This window comes from Pogoniulus pusillus, chromosome Z (genome assembly GCF_015220805.1).
Source record: "Pogoniulus pusillus isolate bPogPus1 chromosome Z, bPogPus1.pri, whole genome shotgun sequence".
NCBI classification, from domain to species: domain Eukaryota; kingdom Metazoa; phylum Chordata; class Aves; order Piciformes; family Lybiidae; genus Pogoniulus; species Pogoniulus pusillus.
The window spans coordinates 8,878,244-8,904,042 of record NC_087309.1 but is presented as its reverse complement, the minus strand read 5'-3'; the positions used below and the strand labels follow the sequence as shown (position 1 = coordinate 8,904,042).

The window sequence follows — 25,799 nt, the reverse complement described above, 5'->3', positions numbered from 1 at the left end:
GCAAATGGAATAGCACCACAGGTCAGTGTACCCATTTATCCACAGTGCTAGCAACTACAGCCAGTGAAGCTATTAAGGTGAACACGAGTGCTGGTAACTATCAAGTTGGGGTACCTGACAGCAGATGAAACACCCTAGGTCAGGGGTATGTGTATCTCAATTTTCCAAGTGTGAGACCATAGGAGTTGGCACTGATTAGAGGCATTCTGGCCAACTGCCAGAGATGTGTTTGTCTGTGACAAGGGGATTTGAATATTGGAGCAACCAAGGGAGTCATGACCACCTGCCAAAAAGACAGTGTGTCTTTCTGATGCACCTGGAAACACTGAGGATCCCTCACCAGCAAGCTACTGAATGGACTGTATGTTCAAGGCCAGCTACTGTGAGCAAGCACAGGCAATGTGTGCATTTTAGGGTGAAGAGGGCACCTACAGGTTGCTCCTGATAATGGAGCTTGGCTGGGGCTTTGGATGCTCATATATGCAGACATCAGCAATGGTGTCTAAGCCGAGCTACTGGAGAGACACACACTGTACATATAGGTGTATGGATCAGATTTTCTAGCTGCCTTGCTGGTCAGGATAACAAGATGGGATTGTTGCCACTGTCTGTGCAAGTGCTGAGCATGTCTGCAGCTGCTGATTTGTGTGGCCAGTACTATAAAGATTGTTGTTAATACATTCACATTTGCTTCAGGGTATTTTTTTTTCTAATGAAGCTTCCCATTTTTCCAAAATGAAGTTAGTATCAAATATAATGAAATAGTGTTTTGGATGGTAATCATGAAGAATACAGCCTGTTTCTAGAATGATAGTTGCCAACACCCAAACCTCTCAAAAACCAAATATGTGAATACGTTATAACAGTAAAGCACACATTGGAGAAGTAGAGGTAATTATTTCTTTTTAAGGCAGTGTAGAAATAATATGCAGTGAAATAATACAGAAAAATAAACACAGTTATTTATAATTTTGTTTACCTGTGAACTGCTTGTATTTAATACATCCTGCTGCTTCAGAATTAGCTGGCTGGCCTAACAGAGATTTCAACTTCTCCTGAAAAGTATGCACTGGTGATAAGCTCAATGGCAGATGACACTCTGTATTTTTCAATCTGAAAATGCAAGAAACTGTTCAAGGTAAGCCCCAAAGATTTTCTCATTAAATTCTCTTAAACGTGTATCTAAGACAAGATAAATAATCTTAACATGTTAGTTCCTACAACTAGTAAGAGTCTGGGTATATGAATTTTTGAGGCAAAAGGTATACCTTGTCACAATAAACTTCATGCAAATCACAGACTCATAGAATGGGTTTGGGTTGGAAAGGACCTTAAAGACCATCAACGTTTATAAACATCTGAGGGCTGGTCAGGAGAGGGGGGAGACAGACTCTTCGCACTTGGTCTGTGTGATAGGACAAGAAGCAATGGGTTTAAGTTGGAGCACAGGAGGTTCCACCTCAACACAAGGGGAAACTTCTTTACTGTAAGGGTCACAGAGCACTGGAACACGCTTCCCAGAGAGGTTGTGAAGTCTCCTTCTCTGGAGACTTCCAAGGCCTGTTGGGATGTGTTCCTCTGTGATCTGTGCTAGATTGTGTAGCCCTGCACTGGCAAAGGCATTGGACTCAGTGACCTCCTTGGGTCCCTTCCAACCTCTAATATCCTGTGATGTCGTGATCTGGTTCCAAGCCCTTGGCCATGGGCAGGGACATCTCCCAAACAGGCAAGCCTGCTCAAGGCCTCAGCATCACAATAAAAAAATGAAGCATACTACTTCCAAGTTTGTATTTACCTTAACAATTCATCTGAGTTCTGACAATACAACTGGTAGGCGACACCAATGGAAACAGACAGTTTCCAGTTCCCAAGTCTGTGTGTTAACCACACAGCTTCTGGAATGAGTCCACCAATAAAGAACAAATCAAGTGCATATTCTGCTGTCCACACAGATGAAAGGTTCTGGTCCCTGACAGCTCTGGTAACCAAACACTGTTGCAGAGGTATAATACGTGAAGGAAAGTCTACGACACAAAAAAACATTTTAAAAGTTTAAGTAAATATGCATGTCCTGAGATGAATTATCTAGGATTTATATGTTCTCATTGCTTCTGGATTCATTCCAGTGTGCAGTTGATAAGATTAAGAAGAACACTATAAGGTTTAGATGCAGCAGACAGACGTGGCTTATGCAATGACGTAACAGTGAGGTTGGTGTAGGGTACTTTTCTACTTCATAGAATCATAGAATCAACCAGGTTGGAAGAGATCTCCAAGATCATCCAGTCCAACCTAGCACCCAGCCCTAGCCAGTCAACTACACCATGGCACTAAGTGCCTCAGCCAGGCTTTGCTTCAACACCTCCAGCAAGAGTGACTCCACCACCTCCCTGGGCAGCTCATTCCAATGCCAATCACTCTCTCTGCCAACAACTTCCTCCTAACATCCAGCCTAGACCTCCCCCAGCACAACTTGAGACTGTGTCCCCTTGTTCTATTGGTGGTTGCCTGGGAGAAGAGACCAATGCCCACCAGGCTGTAGCCTCCCTTCAGGTAGTTGTAGACAGCAATGAGGTCACCCCTGAGCCTCCTCTTCTCTAGGCTAAACACCCCCAGCTCCCTCAGTCTCTCCTCACAGGGTTTGTGTTCCAGGCCTCTCACCAGCTTTGTTGCCCTTCTCTGGACACGTTCCAGCACCTCAACATCAATCTTGAATTGAGGAGCCCAGAACTGGACACAGGACTCAAGGTGTGGCCTGACCAGTGCTGAGTACAGGGGAAGAAGAACCTCCCTTGTCCTACTGGCCACACTGTTCCTGATGCATAATGTGGGATATACAAGCAGATGCAAAATTCTTGGATTAGTCCTACTATTAAGACTTAATCTCACTGATGGAACACTTAGAAGTATGCTATGTATTTTCAGGATATTCCAGAGGGTATGCCTGAGATAATGAGAAATTCTGAGTTCTGGTAGTGTACCTATGCTGTTTGCACTCATTGTGCTGCTTACTGTGTAAGACAGAAAGTCACAATGTGTTTTTGAGAAAGCATAAACGGTACCCTACTTTAAGAGAAAGCATCAAGCTAAACTGAGTATAAATTTAGTATCTCTTTGTTTCTTGCAGTTTGGATCTGATTTTCAGCATTTTATTTTCTTGTTTTTTTTCTGGAGAGATGTTGGTCAACATTAACTCTAAGGAATAATTTTCTTTTCTCAAACTTTCAGTTTGCTGTTGAGGCAGTGACAGTATTTAGGGAAATATTCACACTAATCCAGCTTGTGCACTGTCTCCTCAACTACATGGATCCTTGACTAACACAAGTACTAAAATCAAGGTCTTATTTTCTGTTTATCTTGAAAGCTGATGAATTAAATCATTCAAAATACCTTGAGGAGTATGTACCATAGAATCATAGAATCAACCAGGTTGGAAGAGACCTCCAAGATCATCCAGTCCAACCTATCCCCCAGCAATGTTGTAGTACAGAAACATTAGTAAATGTAATCAAATAATAAAAAATAAAAGTAAATTAATATTATAAGCCAGATATTTTTCTTCAACATTAACTTGCTGGTAGAATACTTCCAAATAAGTTGCCATTCCTATGGATTATTAAATAATTGTTAAAAATTATCTCTGAAACCTAAAGTGCAAACCACTCGCTGTGGTAATTTCCAGAAAACCACTGAAAATCAGGACTCTAACTAACAAGTACCACTTGGGTTCAGCACAAACCAGCCTGTCTGAAGCAGTGTCTGAAGCATTTTGTTTGTCAAAAGCTTCACTATCAAATAAGAAAAGATGCCTTCCTCTGACTTTTTGGTTTGGGTCACACCATATCACAGATTCAATTCAATGATTCGCTGAGCACTTTTGGGAGGATCAAAGTCAGTTAGAGCCACATGTTGGCAAAAAGGAGCCTGACAGGAGACCTTATTGCATTCTTCAACTACCTGAAATGAGATTGTACTGAAGAGGGTGTAGGTCTCTCTTCTCAATTGAAAAGTGATAGGATGAAATTAAATGGAAATTGACTCAAGTCATGGTGGGGGAGTTTTAGATAGCACAGTGCAAAAGTCTTCTTCACTGAAAGGGTTGTCAAGCACTGGAACAGGCTGCCCAGGCAAGTGAATGTGTCATCACCCTTTGAGGTATTTGAAGGTTGTATAGATGTGTGCATGGGGACATGGTTTAATGCTGGACTTGGCAGCACTAGGTTAATCACTGGACTAAATGACCTGAAAAGGTTCTTCTTAACCTAAATGATTCTCATTCTGTTCTATGAATGACATCATGCAATCACACACATCAAACTACCAACTACCAAAAGTATTTTCAATAATCAAGAGACTTAAAAATATTAATCACACACACATAAAAAAACCCAGTTATTTTATCTTTACAGTTAATGGTGCTGAAACTGTAAATCACCAAGCTAAAGTGTAACAGATAGCACTGACACACATGCAAAATACTGGTACATAATCACAGCAAATTAAACTGGTCTTAGAGACAATACCTTGTTTGATGTGAAGTGGATGCAGGATGTCAACACTGTGTGGAGGGAAGATATACAGTAGCTGATTTGTGAAATAAGCGGCCATGAATCGTGCCATGGATCGAATCACAGTCATAGCAGTTTCAGTATGCACATCTGTTATCATCCACAGCTCGTGCTGAAAATACTTGGCATCTAAAAAGACAAGTATAAAGTTAAAACACTGAGGAAAATTTTAGATTTGAATGCTAGAACTGTTTAATCACAGCTTATAAAACATGTAACAACAACCCCAAGCAGTGCTACAGGCTGGGGACAGAGTGGCTGGAGTGCAGCCAAACAGAAAGGGATCTTGGGGGGTACTGGTAGATAGTAGACTGAAGATGAGGCAGCAGTGTGCCCAGGTGGCCAAGAGAGCCAATGGCATCCTGGCCTGCATCAGGAACAGTGTGGCCAGTAGGTCAAGGGAGGTTATTCTTCTCCTGTACTCGACACTGGTCAGGCCACACCTTGAGTCCTGTGTCCAGTTCTGGGCCCCTCAATTCAAGAGAGATGTTGAGATGCTGGAAGGTGTCCAGAGAAGGGCAACAAAGCTGGTGAGGGGCCTTTGCTGGTAATACAGGCTGCCAGGGATGAAATTGAGAAGAAGGGCACCAGGGCTCTCCAACAGAGAAGTGCTGGTAGGAGATGTGACAGTGGGAGGCTGCCTGGGGTGTAGTGATCACGAGTTAGTGGAGTTTTCAATATACAGGGAGATAGGGAGGCACTAGAACAAAACCTACACCTTGGACTTTCGGAGGGCAAACTTCAATTTCTTTAAGAAACTTATTTCCAAAGTCCCCTGGGCAGCAGTCCTTGAGAACAAAGGGGTCCAGGATGGTTGGACCTACTTTAAACAGGAGCTCTGGAAGGCACAGGAGGTGGCAGTTCCCATGTGCCGAAAGATGAGCCGGCGGGGAAGGCGACCAGCCTGGATGAGCAAAGAGCTCCTGAAGGAATTGGGGGGAAAAAAGAGGGTGTATCACCTCTGGAAGGAGGGGAAGGCTTCTCCTGATGTGTTTAAGGAGATAGCCAGATTATGCAGGAGAAAAATTAGAGAGGCTAAGGCCCAACTAGAACTTAGGCTGCCACTTCCATGAAAGATAATAAAAAGCACTTTTATAAATATATCAATGCTAAAAGGAAGGGCAAGAAGAGCCTCCACTGCTTACTGTGCCAGCAGGGGAACACTATAACTGATGATGAAGAAAAGACTGGGGTTCTGAATGCCTTCTTCACCTCAGTTTTCAACAGCAAGGAGGGAGGAGGAGGCAAGTGGCCTCTTGAACTGGGGGATGGGGTCAGGGAGCAGTGTGTTCCCCTGGAAATTCATGAAGAATTAGTTCAGGACCTGCTGAGCCACCTGGACACCCACAAGTCCATGGGACCAGATGGGATCCATCCCAGGGTGCTGAGAGAGCTGGCAGCTGAGCTGGCCAAGCCACTCTCCATCATTTTCCAGCAGTCCTGGCTCACCGGAGAGGTCCCAGGAGACTGGAAACTGCCAGCGTGGTCCCCATCCACAAGAAGGGTCAGATGGAGGAACCTGGGAACTACAGACCTGTCAGTCTGACCTCAGTGCCAGGGAAACTGATGGAGCAGGTTCTCTTGGGGGTGATAAGAGCGCACCTGACGGATGGCAAAGGGCTCAGGTTTAGGAAGGGCAGATCCTGCCTCTCCAACCTGATCTCCTTCTATGATCAGGTGACCCGCTTGGTGGATGTGGGGAGGCCTGTGGATGTGGTCTATCTGGACTTCAGCAAGGCCTTTGACACAGTCCCCCACAGCAAACTGCTGGCTAAGCTGTCAGCCCATGGCTTGGATGGCAACACTCTGTGCTGGGTTAGGAACTGGCTGGAGGGATGAGGCCAGAGAATAGTGGTGAATGGTGCCACATCCAGCTGGCAGCTGTCACTAGTGGTGTCCCTCAGGGATCTGTGCTGGGCCCCATCCTCTTTAACATCTTCATAGATGATCTGGATGAGGGCATCGAGTCAGTCATCAGCAAGTTTGCAGATGACACCAAGCTGGGGGCAGATGTAACTGGGTTGGAGGGCAGAAGGGCTCTGCAGAGGGACCTTGACTGCCTGGACAGATGGGCAGAGTCCAATGGGATGGGGTTCAATAGCTCCAAGTGCTGGTGCTGCACTTTGGTCACAACCCCATGCAGAGATACAGGCTGGGGTCAGAGTGGATGGAGAGCAGCCAGACAGAGAGGGATCTGGGGGTGCTGATTGATACCTGCCTGAACATGAGCCAGCAGTGTGCCCAGGTGGCCAAGAGAGCCAGTGGCATCCTGGCCTGCATCAAGAATGGTGTGGTCAGCAGGAGCAGGGAGGTCATTCTGCCCCTGTACTCTGCACTGGTTAGACCACACCTTCAGTCCTGTGTTCAGTTCTGGGCTCCCCAGTTTAGGAGGGACATTGAGATGCTTGAGCATGTCCAGAGAAGGGCGACGAGGCTGGTGAGGGGCCTTGAGCACAGCCCTACGAGGAGAGGCTGAGGGAGCTGGGATTGGTTAGCCTGGAGAAGAGGAGGCTCAGGGGTGACCTTATTGCTGTCTACAACTACCTGAGGGGTGGTTGTGGCCAGGAGGAGGTTGCTCTCTTCTCTCAGGTGGCCAGCACCAGAACAAGAGGACACAGCCTCAGGCTGCACCAGGGGAGATTTAGGCTGGAGGTGAGGAGAAAGTTCTTCCCTGAGAGTGTCACTGGACACTGGAATGGGCTGCCCGGGGAGGTGGTGGAGTCGCCATCCCTGAGGCTGTTCAAGGCAGGATTGAACGTGGCACTTGGTGCCATGGTCTAGCCTTGAGCTCTGTGGTAAAGGGTTGGACTTGATGATCTGTGAGGTCTCTTCCAACCCTGATGATACTGTGACACTGTGAACATTCAGAGACTATCAAGTCCAACCCCCTGCCAGAGCAGGACGACAGAATCTGTGATACTGTGATACAAACCCTATGAGGAGAGGCAGAGGGAGCTGGGGTTGTTTTGCCTGGAAAAGAGGAGGCTCAGGGCAGAACTCATTGCTGTCTACAACTACCTGAAGGGAGGGTGTGGCCAGGTGGGGGTTAGTCTCTTCTGCCAGGCAACCAGCAATAGAACAAGGGGACACAGTCTCAAGTTGTGCCAGAGGAAGTATAGGCTGGATGTTAGGAGGAAGTTCTTTGCAGAGAGAGTGATTGGCATTGGAATGAGCTGCCTAGGGAGGTGGTGGAGGCACCGTCCCTGGAAGTGTTCATGAAAAGCCTGGATGAGTCACTTAGTGCCATGGTCTAGTTGATTGGACAGGGGTGCTAGGTTGGACTGGATGATCTTGGAGGTCTCTTCCAACCTGGTTGATTCTATGATTCTATGTTTTAAAAATGTGACAGTTAGGGTATTAACGTCTTGACAAGCTTTCAGGACATACAGAACCCGATCTTCTACACTGATTACACATTAAATTAGTATCTAAAGACTTTTATACAAGACTTTTAATGACTAGAGATGGACTCCTAGTATCTAAATTTAGATCAGCACTGAGTGGAAAAAAAAAAAAAGCTTAAATTAGGGACATTTAGATATTATACTCTAACTGAATACAAATAGTTACTGCCCAATTTAAGACTGGTGACCAGTGTAAAATCCACTACTTTATCATGTTATATAAAAATAACATCTTAAATCAATATACGATAAAATCACATAATTTTCTTATTATTTTCTTTCCTTAAATTTTCTTTGAGATTTGAACCTAAAAACATCTAACAGGCCTTGCTTTCACTCTGAATTATACAATGAAAGCTCTGTAAACACTTTAACAAGTACAGCTGAAAACATCTGAGGATCAGAGAAAGATCTTTTAAATCAATGAAAACAGACTTTAGTCTGTGTAAAGAAAGAAGTATGCTATCAAGTGTATAGGATGGCACAGAAGTAGCAAACTAGGTTAAGCAGACAGTACCATCACACTGTATCACACTTTTATGCAGCATAAACATACCAGAAAATTTTTCCGTCTGCGTCGCCGAGAGCTGTGACCGCCTTAGAATCTCTCCTACCAGATGATCACAAAGTCCCTGAGCTTCAAGCAAGTTATATTGATAGAGATGGCAAAATAATATTGCAAGATAGTATCTACTCTGAAGAAAACATGATCTTTTTCCTCCTGCATTAAGAGAAAAAAGTGGCAGAGGTCAAGTTAGAAAAAACAAACATGACGACACACACAGCAGGTTTGAAGGTATTAGTTTCTCCCTCTTCAGAAACCTATCTACATAAATACATACTGTGAGAAGAAAGATAACCACAGAACTGTTGAGGGTGGAACAGACTTCTGAGATCATCAAGTCCAAACAATGACCCACCACCACCACATTGACTATACCATGTCACCAAGTGCCACATCCAATCTTTCCTTAAAGACCTCCAGGGATGGTGACTCCACCGCCTCCTTGGGCAACCCATTCCAGTGTCTAATTACCTTTTCCATGAGGAAGTGCATCCTAACATCCAAACTAAACCTCCTGAGGTGCAGCTTCAGGCTATGCCCTCTTAACTCTGCTCCTGTACATGGCACTGTTGAGACCTCACCTAGAGTACTGTGTGCATTTCTGCGCTCCACACTTCAAGAAAGATTATTAAGGTGCTGGAGCAGTTCCAGAGGAGAGCCACAAGACTAGTGAAGGGGCTGGAGGGAAAGTCTGATGAGGAGAGGCTGAGGGAGATAGAGCTGTTTAGCCTGGAGGAGACTCATGGGAGCCCTTATCACACTCTACAACTACTTGAAGGAAAGTTGAGGTAAGGTGGAGATCAGGCTCTCCTCCCAGGCAACTTGTGACAAGATGAGAAGGCATGGTCTGAAGCTGCAGCACCACTGACAATCACTCTCTGTGCCCAGTCATCCAGTCAGTTTTTAACCTAGTGAAGGGTGCACCTGTCCAAGCCATAGGCTGCCAGCTTTGCCAGGAGGATGCTGTGGGAGACTGTGTCGAAGTGTAGGTAGATCACACCCACAGCCCTCCTCTCATCAATCAGGCATAGAATGAGCTCATATTGGTTAGGCAGGACCTTCCTCTCCTAAACCCATGTTAGCTGGGCCTGATTCCTTCATTGTCTTGTACATGCCCTGTTTCTCCCCAGATATTAAGTCTTTTGATTTTACAGCTACTACAGGAATTGATTTTTGTTCATCTTTTTTTATATTGTCTTGGCAATAAACATATTTAGGAGGGCTGTTTTTTACCAACTACTTGTATGCAAGAAAACACTGGATACTGAAATAGAAATGTGTTGAAGTTTCTCAGAGTAATCAGGCTAAAGTTTCTACTAGTCTTCATGCAAATACCAGTTTAATTTCAAATATTCCTCTTTAACATATCTACTCTCCTTTTTTTTTTTAATGGCAAATAGAGAGTCACAAATTAACTATATAAAGTGATCATGTAACTCACTCCTCCACCATCAAAAAGAGATTTTATCCCTTACCTTTTGCCTTGATTTCACAAAGAGATCTTTTCCAGATGTCCACACATTCTCTGTATGAGCCTAAAAGGAACTTCTCCTCACCTGTGAAGTCACATATGCAACAAATTAAAAGCTCTACACAGTTAGTTTTACATGTACAAATACATTTGTGCTTACTTCTGTATGACAGATTTATAAAGCAGAGTAAAATATATGAGTCTCCAGAACATTTCTATTCTCAGAGCTAAATACAAGGTTTGAGCACCTGGTAGGTGGCTTTCAATAACCCTTCTCTTATTTAATTGGTACATTACTTATTAAATAATAAACCCCAATACAAGTTAGAATCACTTCTACAAGGTTTTCAGTAACGAGGTTAGGAGTGGGAGATGTTTTGGCAATGCAAAAGTAGCTGCAAAGTTATTTAACATCTTTTATATTCTATTTTAGAGTAAAAGCTACAGGTCTGCTATGGACCACTATGCATTTCATCTCTCTAAACATCACCTCTCCACCTTTATTCCCACTGGTTAATTCTTAAATGTGTTGACAGAAAGATAACTGTAAAAGAACACAACTCTTGAGCAAAGGAGAAGGGAAAATAATTAAAATAGTGCTATCACAGAAGAAAAGACAAGGACATATTTGCCCCTCTACCCTGCTTATGAACATTTGACAGTAACTGGTAGGAAATTAGGCTACAATTACATGCTGTTTGCAAAATACTAGAGTAACTGTATTACATTAGTTTACACTAGATTAGATGCTCAGTTCAGGCTGACCACATTCATGTACATGACATGCTCACGCCCAGAGTGATCACATGGAATAAATGGTATTTCTGCAATGATGTTCAGTAAGAGACAAGATGATCACAATCGGCACTGATGGCCAACGAAATAGTACAGCACAAACGAGATCAGAATTCAGATCCTGTATTTGGGTTTTCCAGGTTAAAGCAAACTGAAGTCAGTAGCTTTTTTGTTTTGCTCAACAAGCTCTAAAGATGATTATATAGTCTACAGGTGTATTGAGATATAAAGTATGTAAGAGTTCTTGTAAGCATTGTAGGAAAAGTTCCACATAACCTTTTTCACATCTAGTGGTCAGTTACTGGTTGTCACTGGGTTGGATCTAACTTTCCTACTACTCAGTTGACCACACAACTACCCAACATCCATACTAACCAGACAAAGAATTAATCTTCAAATGTTGTTCTAAGGTCACTCCTGAAGACTGGATTGTTGCTTGTATATGACTTAAAAGTGATGACACAACAGATTCTTCTGCATTCATGTTCACTTTTCTTTGCAGCTGCATCTGATACCAAACCACTCTCTTATACAGTAACTGCCACAGTACAACCAACCTGTAGTTCAAGAAATGTAGAATTATGAAAACAATAAAAAATTACTTAGGTATATCAATTACTTTCTTGTGTTTTGCCTATGTATCATAGAATAGAATCATAGAATGGTTTAAGTCAGAAGGGACCTCAAAGATCACCCAATGCCCTGACACATGCAGGGACACCTGCCACTAGGTTGCTCAAGGCCTCATCCAGCCTAGCCTTAAACACCTCTAGGGAGAGAGCATATACAACCTCCCTGTGCAACTTGTTCTAGTGTTTCACCACCCTCACTGTAAAGAATTTCTTCCTAACATCTAGTTTCAATCTCTCCTTTTCCAGTATCTGACGAGTAAACCATGTGTTGTGTTAGCACATAGTTTACTCTATTTGACCTCAACGAGGGGAAAAAAATGCTTTCTGCCTTTTTTTTTCCACCAACATCAATTCTTCCAAATTTATGTAAATGCAGCAATCTACTTCAATTAGTCAAATACACACCAAATTAATATCATTATCTAAAATACAGGGGAAATTCACAAAAAAAACCCAAAACATCTCAAAACAGGTATCAAGTGTCTTTATAAACAAAATTAACTAAAAATACAATGAAAGCATGACACAGAAAAGGAAAGATAAAAAAACAAAAACTGCAAAGTGTGTTTATGATGCCAGTAAGGCCCTGCTGCTCAGCACAGTACTGTTAGATGTACCAAGATATCAAGTTTGCTGGTACAAGCAAATATACACTGCCAGGGACCGGAGAAAACTCGCACAGAGCAGCAACACGTCTCCAGATTCTCTAGCACTGTAGCTTCAGTTATTTGCACAGAGTCAGTCATAGGCACAGTGCTCACTGGAGCACAATCCATCAAAAACCTGTACTATCTACTCCAAGACAATAATTTGCAACGAACACTATTAATTACAGTTTAAGATTACTGAAGAAATGTACTTTACTGTAGGTTAAATTTCACAGAATAGCAGAATGGTTTGAGTCAGAAGAAGCCTTTAAAGGTCATCTGGCTTCAATTCCCCTGATGAAGGCAGGGACATCTTGCACTTGAGCAGATTGCTCAAAGCCACATCTAGCCTAGCAGTGAACACTTTCAGGGAGGTGGAATGCATGATTTTTTGGGCAACCTATTCCAGCGTGTTACAACCTGCAGCATAAGAAAATTCTTCTGCATATTTAACCTAAATCTACCCATTTCAGTTTAAAATCATCACCCCTTGTTCTACCACTATTCTCCCTGATATAGTTGCTCCCCATTTTTCCTGTAAGCCCTCTTCAGGTACTGGAAGGCTGCTATATTGTCTCCCTGGTGCCTCCTCTTCTCCAGGCTGTCCCAAACTCTCTCAGCTTGTCTTTGCTGGAGAGGTGCTCCAGCTCCCTGACACCATGTTTGTGGCCCTCCTCTGGACCTGCTGAAGCTGACTGGCATCCTTACAGAGGGTACCTTTTCACTGAAAGCAGACCTCCAAGTGAGGTCTCACCATAGTGGAGCTGAGGGGAAGGATCACCTCCCTCAAATCTGCAGGCCACTCTTCAGATGCAGATGAGTGTGCAACTGGCATTCTGGGCCGTAGGCATACATTCCTGGCTGAGGTTTGTCATACACCAACTCCAAGTCCATTTCTACAGAGCTGCTCTCAATTCCTTTACCCCCCAGCTAGCATTGGTAGCAGAGGTTACCCTGACCCAAGCTCAGGACCTGGCACTCAGCCTTGCTAAATTTCATACCACTGACTGGTCTACGGACTCAGCCTGTCAAGATTCTTTGTAAATATCCCCAACCTCTCAAGCAAATCAACACTCCTGCCCAACTTGCTGTCATCTGCAAATGCACTCGATCCCCTCATCCAGACCAATGATAAAGAAAGTGAACTGGTCCCCATACTAAGGCCTGCAGAACCCCACTTGTAGTTGCAAGTAGCTGCCAACTGGATTTAATTTCATTCACAACTACTCTTTGGTCCTGGCCATCCAATCAGTTTTTAACTCAGCAGTGTTCACCCACCCGAGCCACAAGCAGCCAGTTTCCCCAGGTGAATGCTGTATGATACACTGTCATAAGCTCTACTGAAGTCCAGGCAAGCAACATCCACAGCTTTTTCCATATCTGCTAAGTGGGTCACTTTGCCATAAAAGAGTGCTGAGACAGCTGGCAGCTGAGCTGGCAGCACCACTCTCCATCATTTTCCAGCAGTCCTGGCTCACCGGAGAGGTCCCAGGAGACTGGAAACTGCCAACGTGGTCCCCATCCACAAGAAGGGTCAGATGGAGGAACCTGGGAACTACAGACCTGTCAGCCTGACCTCAGTGCCAGGGAAACTGATGGAGCAGGTTAGCTTGGGGGTGATAAGAGCACACCTGAGGGATGGCAAAGGGCTCAGGTCCAGCCAGCATGGGTTTAGGAAGGGCAGATCCTGCCTCTCCAACCTGATCTCCTTCTATGATCAGGTGACCCGCTTGGTGGATGTGGGGAGGCCTGTGGATGTGGTCTATCTGGACTTCAGCAAGGCCTTTGACACTGTCCCCCACAGCAAACTGCTGGCTAAGCTGTCAGCCCATGGCTTGGATGGCAACACTCTGTGCTGGGTTAGGAACTGCTGGAGGGCTGGACCCAGAGAGTGGTGGTGAATGGTGCCACATCCAGCTGGCAGCCAGTCACTAGTGGTGTCCCTCAGGGATCAGTGCTGGGCCCCATCCTCTTTAACATCTTCATAGATGACCTGGATGAGGGCATGGAGTTAGTCATCAGCAAGTTTGCAGATGACACTAAGCTGGGAGCAGATGTGACTGGGTTGAAGGGCAGAAGGGCTCTGCAGTGGGACCTTGACCGCCTGGACAGATGGGCAGAGTCCAATGGGATGGGGTTCAATAGCTCCAAGTGCAGGGTGCTGCACTTTGGCCACAACAACCCCATGCAGAGATACAGGCAGGGGTCGGAGTGGCCAAGAGAGCCAGTGGCATCCTGGCCTCCATCAGGAATGGTGTGGTCAGCAGGAGCAGGGAGGTCATTCTGCCCCAGTACTCTGCACTGGTCAGACCACACCTTGAGTACTGTGTCCAGTTCTGGGCCCCCCAGTTTAGGAGGGACATTGAGATGCTTGAGCGTGTCCAGAGAAGGGCAACGAGGCTGGTGAGAGGCCTTGAGCACAGCCCTACGAGGAGAGGCTGAGGGAGCTGGGATTGGTTAGCCTGGAGAAGAGGAGGCTCTGGGGTGACCTTATTGCTGTCTACAACTACCTGAGGGGTGGTTGTGGCCAGGAGGAGGTTGCTCTCTTCTCTCAGGTGGCCAGCACCAGAACGAGAGGACACAGCCTCAAGCTGCACCAGGGGAGATTTAGGCTGGAGGTGAGGAGAAAGTTCTTCCCTGAGAGAGTCATTGGACACTGGAATGGGCTGCCCGGGGGAGGTGGTGGAGTTGCCATCCCTGGGGCTGTTCAAGGCAGGATTGGACGTGGCACTTGGTGCCATGGTCTAGCCTTGAGCCCTGTGGTAAAGGGTTGGACTTGATGATCTGTGAGGTCTCTTCCAACCCTGATGATACTATGATACTGTGAAAATCAGGTTAGTCAGGCAGGGCCTGCCTTTTATAAACCTGTGCAAACTGAGCCCCATTAGCCTGTATATGTTTGTTTTTTTTTCACATGCAAAGATTATTCATACCTTTTTTCCATTTTTGCATCATGGTTTACCGCTCGGGGAGGCTCTCTGAGCAAAGACTTCGGTGAGCTAAACCGTTGCGTAATAGTGTCGTCGAGAGCTTGAAAAACAGGCAGAGTGAGTGAGTCAAGTTCTACAAGATTATTACCATCAGAAGACGCAATAAAAAGTTCATACTGTAGTTTGCACATGCTGCTTAGAGTGTGAGAAACCATTTTCAAAAGACGGAAGCACGCCAAAAGATTTTTTGAGAACAACTGATCTTGCTGCCGTGTAAGCATCAGTTTCAAAGTTTGTAATGTCAGCTTTGCCACGTGCCTTGTCAGACTGGCTCTGGAATGCCAGCAGGAAACTGTTAAATACTGCTGAAAATATTTTATCACACAATGCATCCAGTGACTGTTCTTCCCAGATTCTTTTGAAGACACATCCTGGTTTAGCAAAGGAGGGTTTGCAAATTGAAGGACGTTGAAAAAATGGATAATGCAGTTCACTGTGCAATCCAGAAATGTATCTTCCACTTCCTTATTTTTTGAAATCCCTATGTGCCATGCAGCAAGGAGGTTTTTCTGAATGGAACATAGCTCCACTGGTAATTTATCTTTCTCTTCGATATTGTCTTTTGCATGGATAGTATCAAACATTGATGCAAATTCTAAATGGCCTTTGTCAGCTTTACCAACAAATGAATGGATTCTTTGGTTATAAAAACTGGAAGGGATAGTGCAAAACTTCTTTTCATCACCTGATTCTTCTTCATAATCCTGAATGACAGAAAAATACCCAAATCAACAGTTTAATTCAAATCTGTTGAGAGAGAGCATTTTGAAAGGAATCATCATTTAGTGAGTCTCACAATTAAATCTTCAAGCTTCATTTACTTGCTTAATTGCTACCAAAGTTTAATTCACAGCAGTCTCATCTAGACTTCAAAATAAATATGGATATTTGGAACAGCTGTGCAGACAGAAATTAAATTACTTAACAACAACATAAAAACTACACTGCTAGCAGAGCAGTAGTTTTCACATCAGAAAGTGAAACTGTCCTTCATTAAGCCTGGAGTATGAGGAATATACTTTGCCAGACACGAAAAAGCCATTCAACAAAAGCTCAAATACCTCAAAGAATAAATCAAGAACGAAAACCATGAAACAGAGTTGTGAAGACTACACGGCAGCTTTGATCACAGAGCCACTCTTCCAAAAGATATCTGTGCATTTCAAATCGATGTAAGAATCCTCTAAAACTGAGGGTATCTTATTTACTAAAGATAACAACACACAGCCTCAGTACATCTAGTAGTGTAACATGACAGTTTATTATAATGTGAAGTAGTAAACTACAATAAACTGATATATATGTAGAATCATAAAATCAACCAGGTTGGAAGAGATTTCCAAGATCATCCAGGCCAACCTAGCACCCAGCCCAACCTAGCACCCAGCCCTAGGCAGTCAACTAGACCATGGCACTAAGTGCCTCAGCCAGGCTTTGCTTCAACACCTCCAGGGATGGTGCCTCCACCACCTCCCTGGGCAGCCCATTCCAATGCCAATCACTCTCTCTGGGAAGAACTTCCTCCTAACATCCAGCCTAGACCTACCCCAGCACAACTTGAGACTGTGTCCCCTTGTTCTGTTGCTGGTTGCCTGGGAGAAGAGACCAACGCCCACCTGGCTATAGCCCCCCTTCAGGTAGTTGTAGACAGCAATGAGGTCACCCCTGAGCTTCCTCTTCTCCAGGCTAAACAATCCCAGCTACCTCAGCCTCTCTTCATAAGGTTTGTGTTCCAGACCCTTTGTCAGCCATGCCACCCTTCTCTGGACACGTTCCAGTATCTCAACATCTCTCTTGTATTGAGGGGCCCAGAACTGGACACAGCACTCAAGGTGTGGCCTGACCAGTGCTGAGTACAGGGCAAGAATAACCTCCCTTGTCCTACTGGCCACACTCTTCCTGATGCAGGCCAGGATGCCATTGGCTCTCTTGGCCACCTGGGCACACTGCTGGCTCATCTTCAGCTACTATCTACCAGTACCCCCAGGTCACTCTCTTCCTGGATGCTTTCCAGCCGCTCAGTCCCCAGCCTGTAGCGCTGCTTGGGGTTGTTGTGGCCAAAGGGCAGAACCCTGCACTTGGCCTTGTTCAATCTCATCCCATTGGCCTCTGCCCACCCATCCAGCCTGGCCAGGTCCCTCTGCAGGGCTCTCCTACCTTCCAACAGATCAACACCTGCTCCTAGCTTGGTGTCATCGGCAAACTTACTGATGCTGGACTCAATCCCCTCGTCCAGATCATCAATAATGATATTGAACAGGACTGGGCCCAGCACTGATCCTTGGGGAACACCACTAGTGACAGCTGCCACCTGGATGTGGCACCATTCTACCATATGTAGATTACTAAGCATTTTTTCAAAAAGCTAATGGACTGCTCAAAGGAATGTTTTAAAGTAAGTATCAAGTATCACCTAGGAAAAATAGCCACATTCCTCACACCCGTAACAAAAATGACCATTTAACCAATATTGAATTATTTAAAATATACCTAATACGAAAAATACACCTGTGTTATTTGAAAAGCAGACTCTTTACAATTAGAATGTTACCATTAAATCCCTTGCATTATTATAAATGGAAAAATGCTACTAAGTACCAGGTAGTCCATGGTTTTCTCACTGATTTCGGTTGTGTCCTCTTCCAGGAATTTTGGAACAGTAGAGAAGATGGAACTTTGGTTTTGAGCATGATTTACAAGGCTGGCTTTTAAAGACAACAGTGATTGTAAACACAGAGGTCGCCCTTTAGACTAAAGGAAAAAAACCCAAAAGAACAAAAAACATGTTATCTATCTCTAGTAAGATCAAGCCACTTATTAAACGAAAGAAGGAAACTGGTCCTTTCTGTAAAAAACTTCAGTTTCAAAGTCCCACACAGAAAGGGAGAGCAGGTCAGCAGCCATATGTGGCACAGAAAAAAAACCAGCATTTGATCAGGCTTCAGTTATGTACAATATTCTCAGTACTAGGCAACTTTATTTTGTTTCATGCTGACAGAATCTTTCCTGATACTTGAAACAATCCTAAAGTTTACATTCTTATTGGTAATGCACCTCTTTAACTCCTGAAATCCTCTTACAGATTATACATCAATATCATCATAACTCACTTCTCCAAATCAATCAATCATAGCATCACAGAATGGCAGGGGTTGGAAGGGACTTCTGGAGATTACTGACCTAAATCCCTCTGATAGCACAGGGTCGCCTAGATCAAGTTGCACAGGCATACATGCAGAAAGGTCCTGAAAATCCCATGGAGGAGACTCCACAACCTCTCTGGGCAGCTTGCTCTACTGCTTTGTCACCCAGAAGCAGTTTCTCCTTAAATTCAAGTGAAATCTCCAAACTTCCAAAATACAAACTAAGTTGTGTTCCACCAGCAAACACAAGGTCTTGCTTCCAAACTTAGCTCAATTTGGAAGTGTCAGAAAAATAAACAAAAAGTGCTTGAAGCAAGTTTTAACTGATAACCTCGGGTGAAGACCTCACGGACATGCACACAGCACTACTGGGACTGCAGCTGACTGCTCCAAAACATCATCAGCATAAACCAGGCAGGTTTTATGGAATTCTTTTGCATCATTCTGGAAGAATGATTTGGTCACAGTAGCACAGCACCTGTCAATGCTCTGAACCAACTCCATATATAGACAAATCCAGAAAAAATATAATGACAGCTACGACTGTCCCTCTTACTACCATGATGCCTCGATATTGTTCTCCAGATATTATATCTCTTGTGGATATTGTTCTCCAGATCAACACTGCTCTCAAAAAAAATCTGTAATTCAAAGGAACTTACACAAAAATCACAGGAAACTAAAATCAGGCACTTGGCTTAAAAGTCACACATTTTCACACACATGAATTTTTTTTACTCGAAGCCTACAAAATAGTTCATAATCTTACCTTAGAGTTCAGCAAATTCCGACAGGTATTTTCAAGCCGTTGGGTAGAATCAAGCAAAAGAGATCTTAGAAATCCTGATGGTGAAAGGTCATTAGGAAATCTAAGCACTGTTATCATGTATCCATCAGACACAATGAGGTAGGGTAATCTTGAATGTGAAGCAACAGAGAATTTCTGTCTCATAAAATCAGTTTCAGAAGCTGAAGAACCAAGAGACTGACTGGAGTCTTGACAAGAAAAATGCTGTCTAAAACAAGGATACATAAAAATTTGGGTAGCACCTACCATATGTAATAATAGTGAATAGAGAAGAAATAACTTATGAACATTTAATACCACTCACACTACTGTCCCAATAGGTACCTCCAATTTTCTAACAAAGTGTCTGCATTGTTGCAGGATGAGCACTCTGGATAACACTGTTTGTGCTTGTATGATAATGATATCTTACTGTAGTTGCAACTTTTTAAAGCAAAAATTGCTCTCAATATTCTCTTTTTAATTGCCAAGATGTATATTTTCACAACTACACTTTAAATTTGTGTGTTATACCTCCTTCACTTAGCTTTTACTGTGTATAGCTAGTACTTGAAGATTGATTTCTCAGTAGCTTCTAACACAATCATTTATAAAAACAAAAAAAAGCCCTCGAGGTCTGGATCTTTGTGTTTCAGAATCAGTTCAGACATTCAACAGAATTATTTTATATCAGTATGAAAGTCTTTGCCTACAGAAGAGGTCTTACGAAGTCTTTTCTTATCAAGAAATCCATCCTTACTGAATTCCAGAAAGCTGTGTTCATAGAATCAACCAGGTTGGAAGAGACCTCCAAGGTCATCCAGTCCAACCTAGCACCCAGCCCTAGCCAGTCAACTACACCATGGCACTAAGTGCCTCAGCCAGGCTTTTCTTGAACACCTCCAAGGACGGTGACTCCACCACCTCCCTGGGCAGCCCATTCCAATGCCAATCACTCTCTCTGTGAAGAACTTCCTCCTAACGTCCAGCCTATACTTCCCCCAGCACAACTTGAGACTGTGTCCCCTTGTTCTGTTGCTGGTTGTCTAGGAGAAGAGACCAACCCCCACCTGGCTACAACCTCCCTTCAGGTAGCTGTAGACAGCAACTGTGTGGTGTTGTGCATGTATTCTAATATTAGCCCCATGATAATTTGAAATAATGTGTAAAATTACTGCTGATCTTTTAATAATTTCTTAGTCCAAAAGCCAAGTTATTTTTAAACAGTTACATGCATTCAGTAAACATTCATAGTTATGGCATTTTAGTATCTAATTTTTCAACCAGTCTAAAGAAGGTATTAAAGTGTGTTGAGTGTTTTACTGAAATGTTACATTTACACACTCTTCAGCTTTAGGCACACAGAACAGGATTATTGGTTTTCTACTATTAAAGTTTAGATGCTATTTTGTTTCTTCTTGTCATTCATGTTCCCGTGACATTTTCTAACCCTCAACTTATGCTATGAAGCATTACTAAACATTGTTCCATTCTTCCACATAGCAGCAGCACACATAAAAAAATTTAGATCTGGATTACTTAAACATTTACAAAGCTATAGCACAAGAGATTTCAATCCCCACATGTAAGAAATCAAACAAGGAAGGCAAGAGACAATCATGTCTGAGTCGAGACCTGCTGGTCAAATGAAAGGACAAGCTGGAGTTACAGAGGAAATGGGAGAAGGGACAGGCACGCTGGGAAGAATAAAGGGATGATGCCTGGTTATGTAGGGATGAGGTCAGGAAGGCCAAGGAGCAGCTGGAACTGAACTTGGCAAGGGATGTAAAGAAAAACAAGAAAGGCTTCTACAGGTACACAAACCAGAAAAGGAAGGTTAAAGAAAGCATAAACCCTGATGAACAACAGCAGGGAACAAGTAATAATGGGTGAGAAGGCTGAGATTCTCAACTTCTTTGCCTCACTCTTCACTGGAAACTCCTCTCCTCCTCATGGCTCTTGTGCTGGCAGTCCACAAGATGGAGACCAGGGAGACAAAGTCCCTCCCACTGTAAGTGAATCAAGGTGCATGATCATCTGAGGAACCTGAAGATACACAAGTCCACGGGATCAAACGAAATGCATCCCAGAGTCCTGAGGGAGTTAGGTGATGTAGTTGCCAAGCCACTGCCCCTGATACTGAAAAGTGCTGGCAGTCAGGTGAAGTCCCTGAGGACTGGAAGAAAGGAATCAAAGACCCTGGGAACTACCAACTTGTCAGCCTCACCTCCCTGCCTGGGAAGATCATGGGGCAGATCCTCCTAGGTGCCATGCTGAGGCACATGTAGGACAGGGAGGTGACTCAAGGCAGCCAGTATGGCTTTACTAGGGGCAGATCCTGCCTGACCAACTTAGTGGTTTCTATAACAAAGTGACTATGTCAGTGGGTAAGGGACGACCTATGGATGTGATCTGTCTGGACTTCAGCAAAGCCTTTGACACGGTCCTCCACAACATCCTGCTTGCCAAATTGGAGAGATACAGATTAGATGTGTGGACTGTTCAGTGGATAAGGAATTGGCTGGATGGTCACATCCAGAGGGTGGTGCTCAATGCCACCAAGTTGAGTGGTGCTGTCGATATGCCAGAGTTATCTAGACAAGCTGGAGAGGTGAGCCCTGGTGAACTTCATCAGGTTCAACAAGAGCAAGTTCAGGGTTCTGCACCTGGGCCAGAACAATGCTCACTATCAATACATCCTGGGGGAGTAGGTGATAGAAAGCAGCCCTGTGGAAAAGGAGCTGGGTGTGCTGATGGCCCAGAAGCTGGACATGAGCAGGTACTGTGTGACTACAGCCCAGAAGGTAAATCACAACCTGGGCTGCACCAAAAGATGCACTGGCATCAGATCGAGAGAGGTGATTCTGCCTCTTTGCTCTGCTCTGGTGAGACCTTACCTGAAGTACTGCAGAGAGCGTCCAGAAGAGGGGCATGAAAATGATGAGGGGGATGGAGCATTTCTGCTATGAAGATAGGCTGAGGGAGCTGAGGTTGCTCAGCCCGGAAAAGAGTGGGCTCTGAAAATACCTAATAACAGCCTTCCAGCAGCTGAGGAAAGCCTACAAGAATGATGGAGAGAGACTCTTTACAAAAAAGGCCTTTAGTGATAGTGCAAGGACCAGCGGATTTAAACTAGAGAAGAGCAGATTCAGACTGGATGTTAGGAACGGGTTCTTTACCGTGAGGGTGGTAGAACATTGAAACATGCTGCCCAAGGAGGTGGCTGGGGCCCCAGATATTCAAGGTGAGGATGATCTAGGTGAGGACGTGAGGATGCTCTGCTTATTTCAGAGTGTGTTAGACTAGATGACCTTCGCAGGTCCCTTCCAACTAGACCATTGTATGATTCTAACTAGTTTTAGTCCATACAAATATGCTATTGATGGGATCCAGTGACCATGAAATTATAGAGCTTTCAATACATGGAGAAACCAGGAGGAGTATCAACAGAACCTCCACACTGGACCTCTGAAGGGCAGACTGCAGCCTATTTAAGGAAGTAACTCAGAAAGTTCCTTGGGAAAGAGCCTTTGAAAACAAAGGGGTCCAGGAAGGTTGGACCTGCTTCAAGAAAGAACTCCTGAAAGCACAGGAGCAGCTGTGCCATTGAGCCGGAAGATAGCTGACGCGGGAGGCAGCCAGACTGGATGGGCAGGGAGCTGCTGAAGGAATTAAAGATTAAAAAGAGAGTGTATCACCTTTGGAAGAGAGGGGAGGTGTCCCAGGAGAAGTTCAAGGAAGTTGCTAGGTCTTGTAGAAAAAAAATGAGAGAGGCAAAAGCCCACTTGGAGCTTAGGCTGGCCACAGCTGTCAAGGAAAATAAAAAGTGTTTCTTTAAATATATGAATGGCAAGAGAAGGGCCAAGGACAACCTCCAGTCCTTGTTAGATAGAGAGGGGAACATAGTGACAAAGGATGAGGAAAAGGCAGAGGTGCTTAACACCTTCTTTGCCTCAATCCTCACTAGTGGGACAGGTTGTCTCCAGGACAGCTGGACTCCTGAAGTGGTGGATGGAGTCAGGGACCAGTACAGTCCCCCTCTAATCCATGAGGAAGCAGTAAGGGACCTGCTGAGACACTTGGATCCTCACAAGTCCATGGGACCGGATGGGATCCACCCTAGGGTGCTGAGAGAGCTGGCAGCTGAGCTGGCCAAGCCACTCTCCATCATTTATCAGCAGTCCTGGCTCACTGGAGAGGTCCCCAAAGACTGGAAGCTGTCAATGTGCTACCCATTCACAAGAAGGGTCAAAAGGAGGAGCCAGAAAACTACAGACCTGTGAGCATGACCTCAGTGCCAGGCAAGATCATGGAACAGGTCATCTTGGGTGCCATCACAAAGCACCTACAGGATGGCCAAGGGATCAGGCCCAGCCAGCATGGGTTCAGGAAGGACAGGTACTCTCTCACCAACTTGATCTCCTTTTATGATCAGGTTACCTGCCTGGTGAATGTGGGGAAGGCTGTGGATGTAGTCTACCTGGACTTCAGCAAAGCCTTTAACACTGTCTGCCATGAGAAGCTCTTAGCCAAGCTGGCAGCTCATGGTTTGGACAGATTCACTCTGTGCTGGATCAAGAACTGGCTGGATGGCAGAGCTCAGAGAGTGGTGGTGAATGGTGCCACATCCAGTTGGCAGCCAGTCACTAGTGGTGTTCCCCAGGAATCATTGCTGGGCCCAGTCCTGTTCAGTATCTTTATTGATGACCTGGACAAGAGGACTGAGTCCATCATCAGTAAGTTTGCAGATGACACCAAGCTAGGAGCAGGTGTTGATCTGTTGGAAGGTAGGGCAGCCCTGCAGAGGGACCTAGACAGACTGGATAGGTGGGCAGAGGCCAATGGGATGAGAATTAACAAGGCCAAGTGCAGGGTTCTGCCCTTTGGCCACAACAACCCCAAGCAGCGCTACAGGCTGGGGACTGAGCAGCTGGAAAGCAGCCAGGAAGAAAGGGACCTGGGGGTACTGATAGATAGTAGCTGAAGATGAGCCAGCAGTGTGCCCAGGTGGCCAAGAGAGCCAATGGCATCCTGGCCTGCATCAGGAAGAGTGTGGCCAGTAGGACAAGGGAGGTTATTCTTCCCCTGTACTCAGCACTGGTCAGGCCACACCTTGAGTCCTGTGTCCAGTTCTGGGCTCCTCAATTCAGGAGAGATGTTGAGGTGCTGGAACGTGTCCACAGAAGGGCAACAAGGGTGGTGAGGGGCCTGGAACACAAACCCTATGAGGAGAGACTGAGGGAGCTGGGGGTGTTTAGCCTGGAGAAGAGGAGGCTCAGGGGTGACCTCAGAGCTGGCTGCAACTACCTGAAGGGATGTTGTAGCCAGGTGGGGGGTGGCCTCTTCTCCCAGGCAACCAGCAACAGAACAAGGGGACACAGCCTCAGGTTGTGCCGGGGGAGGTCTAGGTTGGATGTTAGGAGGAAGTTGTTGGCAGAGAGAGTGATTGGCATTGGAATGGGATGCCCAGGGAGATGGTGGAGTCACTGTCCCTGGAGGTGTTTAAGGAAAGTCTCGCTGAGGCACTTAGTGCCATGGTCTGATTGACTGGATAGGACTGTGTGCTAGGTTGGCCTGGATGATCTTGGAAGTCTCTTCCAACCTGGAGGATTCTATTCTATTCTATTCGATAAATGTGATATGAAGTTCTATAAAGTTAAATAGTGGAGAAAATCAAAATAAAACTGCACTTTTAGAAGTTCTGTAAGTTTGATTTCTTTTTACAACATAAACACCTGCTGGTTTTAATTACTACTAAATTCAAATAAGTAAAGAAAATTATCACACAATGTATACTTACATGTCATAATGCCAATATTCATCATGACAAACTCATTATAAAAATAGAACCATGACCCAGAAACAAATCTTGAGAAGGCACACAAAAAGCAGAAGAGTGGATTTGAAAGATTACATAAAATTGTCAGAAATATCAGAAAGTAAGATATGATGAAGTAATATGACAAAAACATATACACAGTTTCAAGTCTTTTACCTGCATGTTATTAGTGGATGAAATGGAATGAACTCTGCTGGTCCAAATTCTACAGAGCAGCCAGAAGTTACCAGAGTCAGCAATTCACCCATACATGTCAATAAAACCAAAGATCCACGTTTTAACATGCAAGCCAAGAAAAGGCTATCGAGAGTCCAACTCATATCACCAACCCAGTAAGATCTAAATTAGGGGGGAAAAAAAACAATTCTATTACATTCCTGTATTAAAAGGTTACAGTAATTACAAAACCCACAATAAACCCCCAAACACCATTCTCCACTCTCAGCACAAAACCCAAACACCCACAACAGCAACAAAACCAACATCAATTACTGACCTGATAAACTTGGATGGAACCACATTACTCTTGCTACTACAACCTTTAAGGTTACCCGAAACGGTTACAAAACTCAATGTGTTTAAAAACAAAATCTGAGTTGCCTAGAAAAAGTAAATATAAATAAAAGTTCATATAAAAATATTACTACTTTAAAAAAAATTTCAGAAAACCATAAATGTATGTGAAAGTGACACTGCACTTCAATAGTTATCTACACATATTAATTTCTACAGTTTAAAAGTAATTGAAGATTGTCACATACTCAGTATATAATCCAGCAACTTTTTTAACATAACTTTTTTCTAACCCTCTCAAAGTAATACAAGATCATTCTCCAGTCTTGTTGGCAAGTAACAACTGGATCTTAGAAGGACTACATCATAGTAAGATGGTCCACATTCCCTGTTCAGCATTAGCACTAAAATCCACATTCAGATTTGCCTTCTGAGTTGTTAGGAG

The 25,799-nt window shown here is 44.3% G+C and overlaps 1 protein-coding gene across 1 annotated transcript in view; it reads right to left on the bottom strand.

The window, feature by feature from the left end:
* CPLANE1 (ciliogenesis and planar polarity effector complex subunit 1) overlaps window positions 1-25,799 on the bottom strand; it is an 85,634-nt gene that overhangs the window by 52,733 nt on the left and 7,102 nt on the right. Inside the window, exons 7-17 of the mRNA XM_064176883.1 lie at window positions 25,338-25,441; window positions 24,998-25,180; window positions 18,985-19,231; window positions 17,671-17,823; window positions 15,016-15,776; window positions 11,179-11,360; window positions 10,013-10,093; window positions 8,529-8,693; window positions 4,524-4,697; window positions 1,796-2,024; window positions 980-1,113 (exon numbers count right to left, since the gene is read on the bottom strand). Of these exons, the coding sequence (XP_064032953.1) occupies window positions 980-1,113; window positions 1,796-2,024; window positions 4,524-4,697; window positions 8,529-8,693; window positions 10,013-10,093; window positions 11,179-11,360; window positions 15,016-15,776; window positions 17,671-17,823; window positions 18,985-19,231; window positions 24,998-25,180; window positions 25,338-25,441 (2,413 nt within the window). The remainder of the gene's footprint in view (window positions 1-979; window positions 1,114-1,795; window positions 2,025-4,523; window positions 4,698-8,528; window positions 8,694-10,012; window positions 10,094-11,178; window positions 11,361-15,015; window positions 15,777-17,670; window positions 17,824-18,984; window positions 19,232-24,997; window positions 25,181-25,337; window positions 25,442-25,799) is intronic.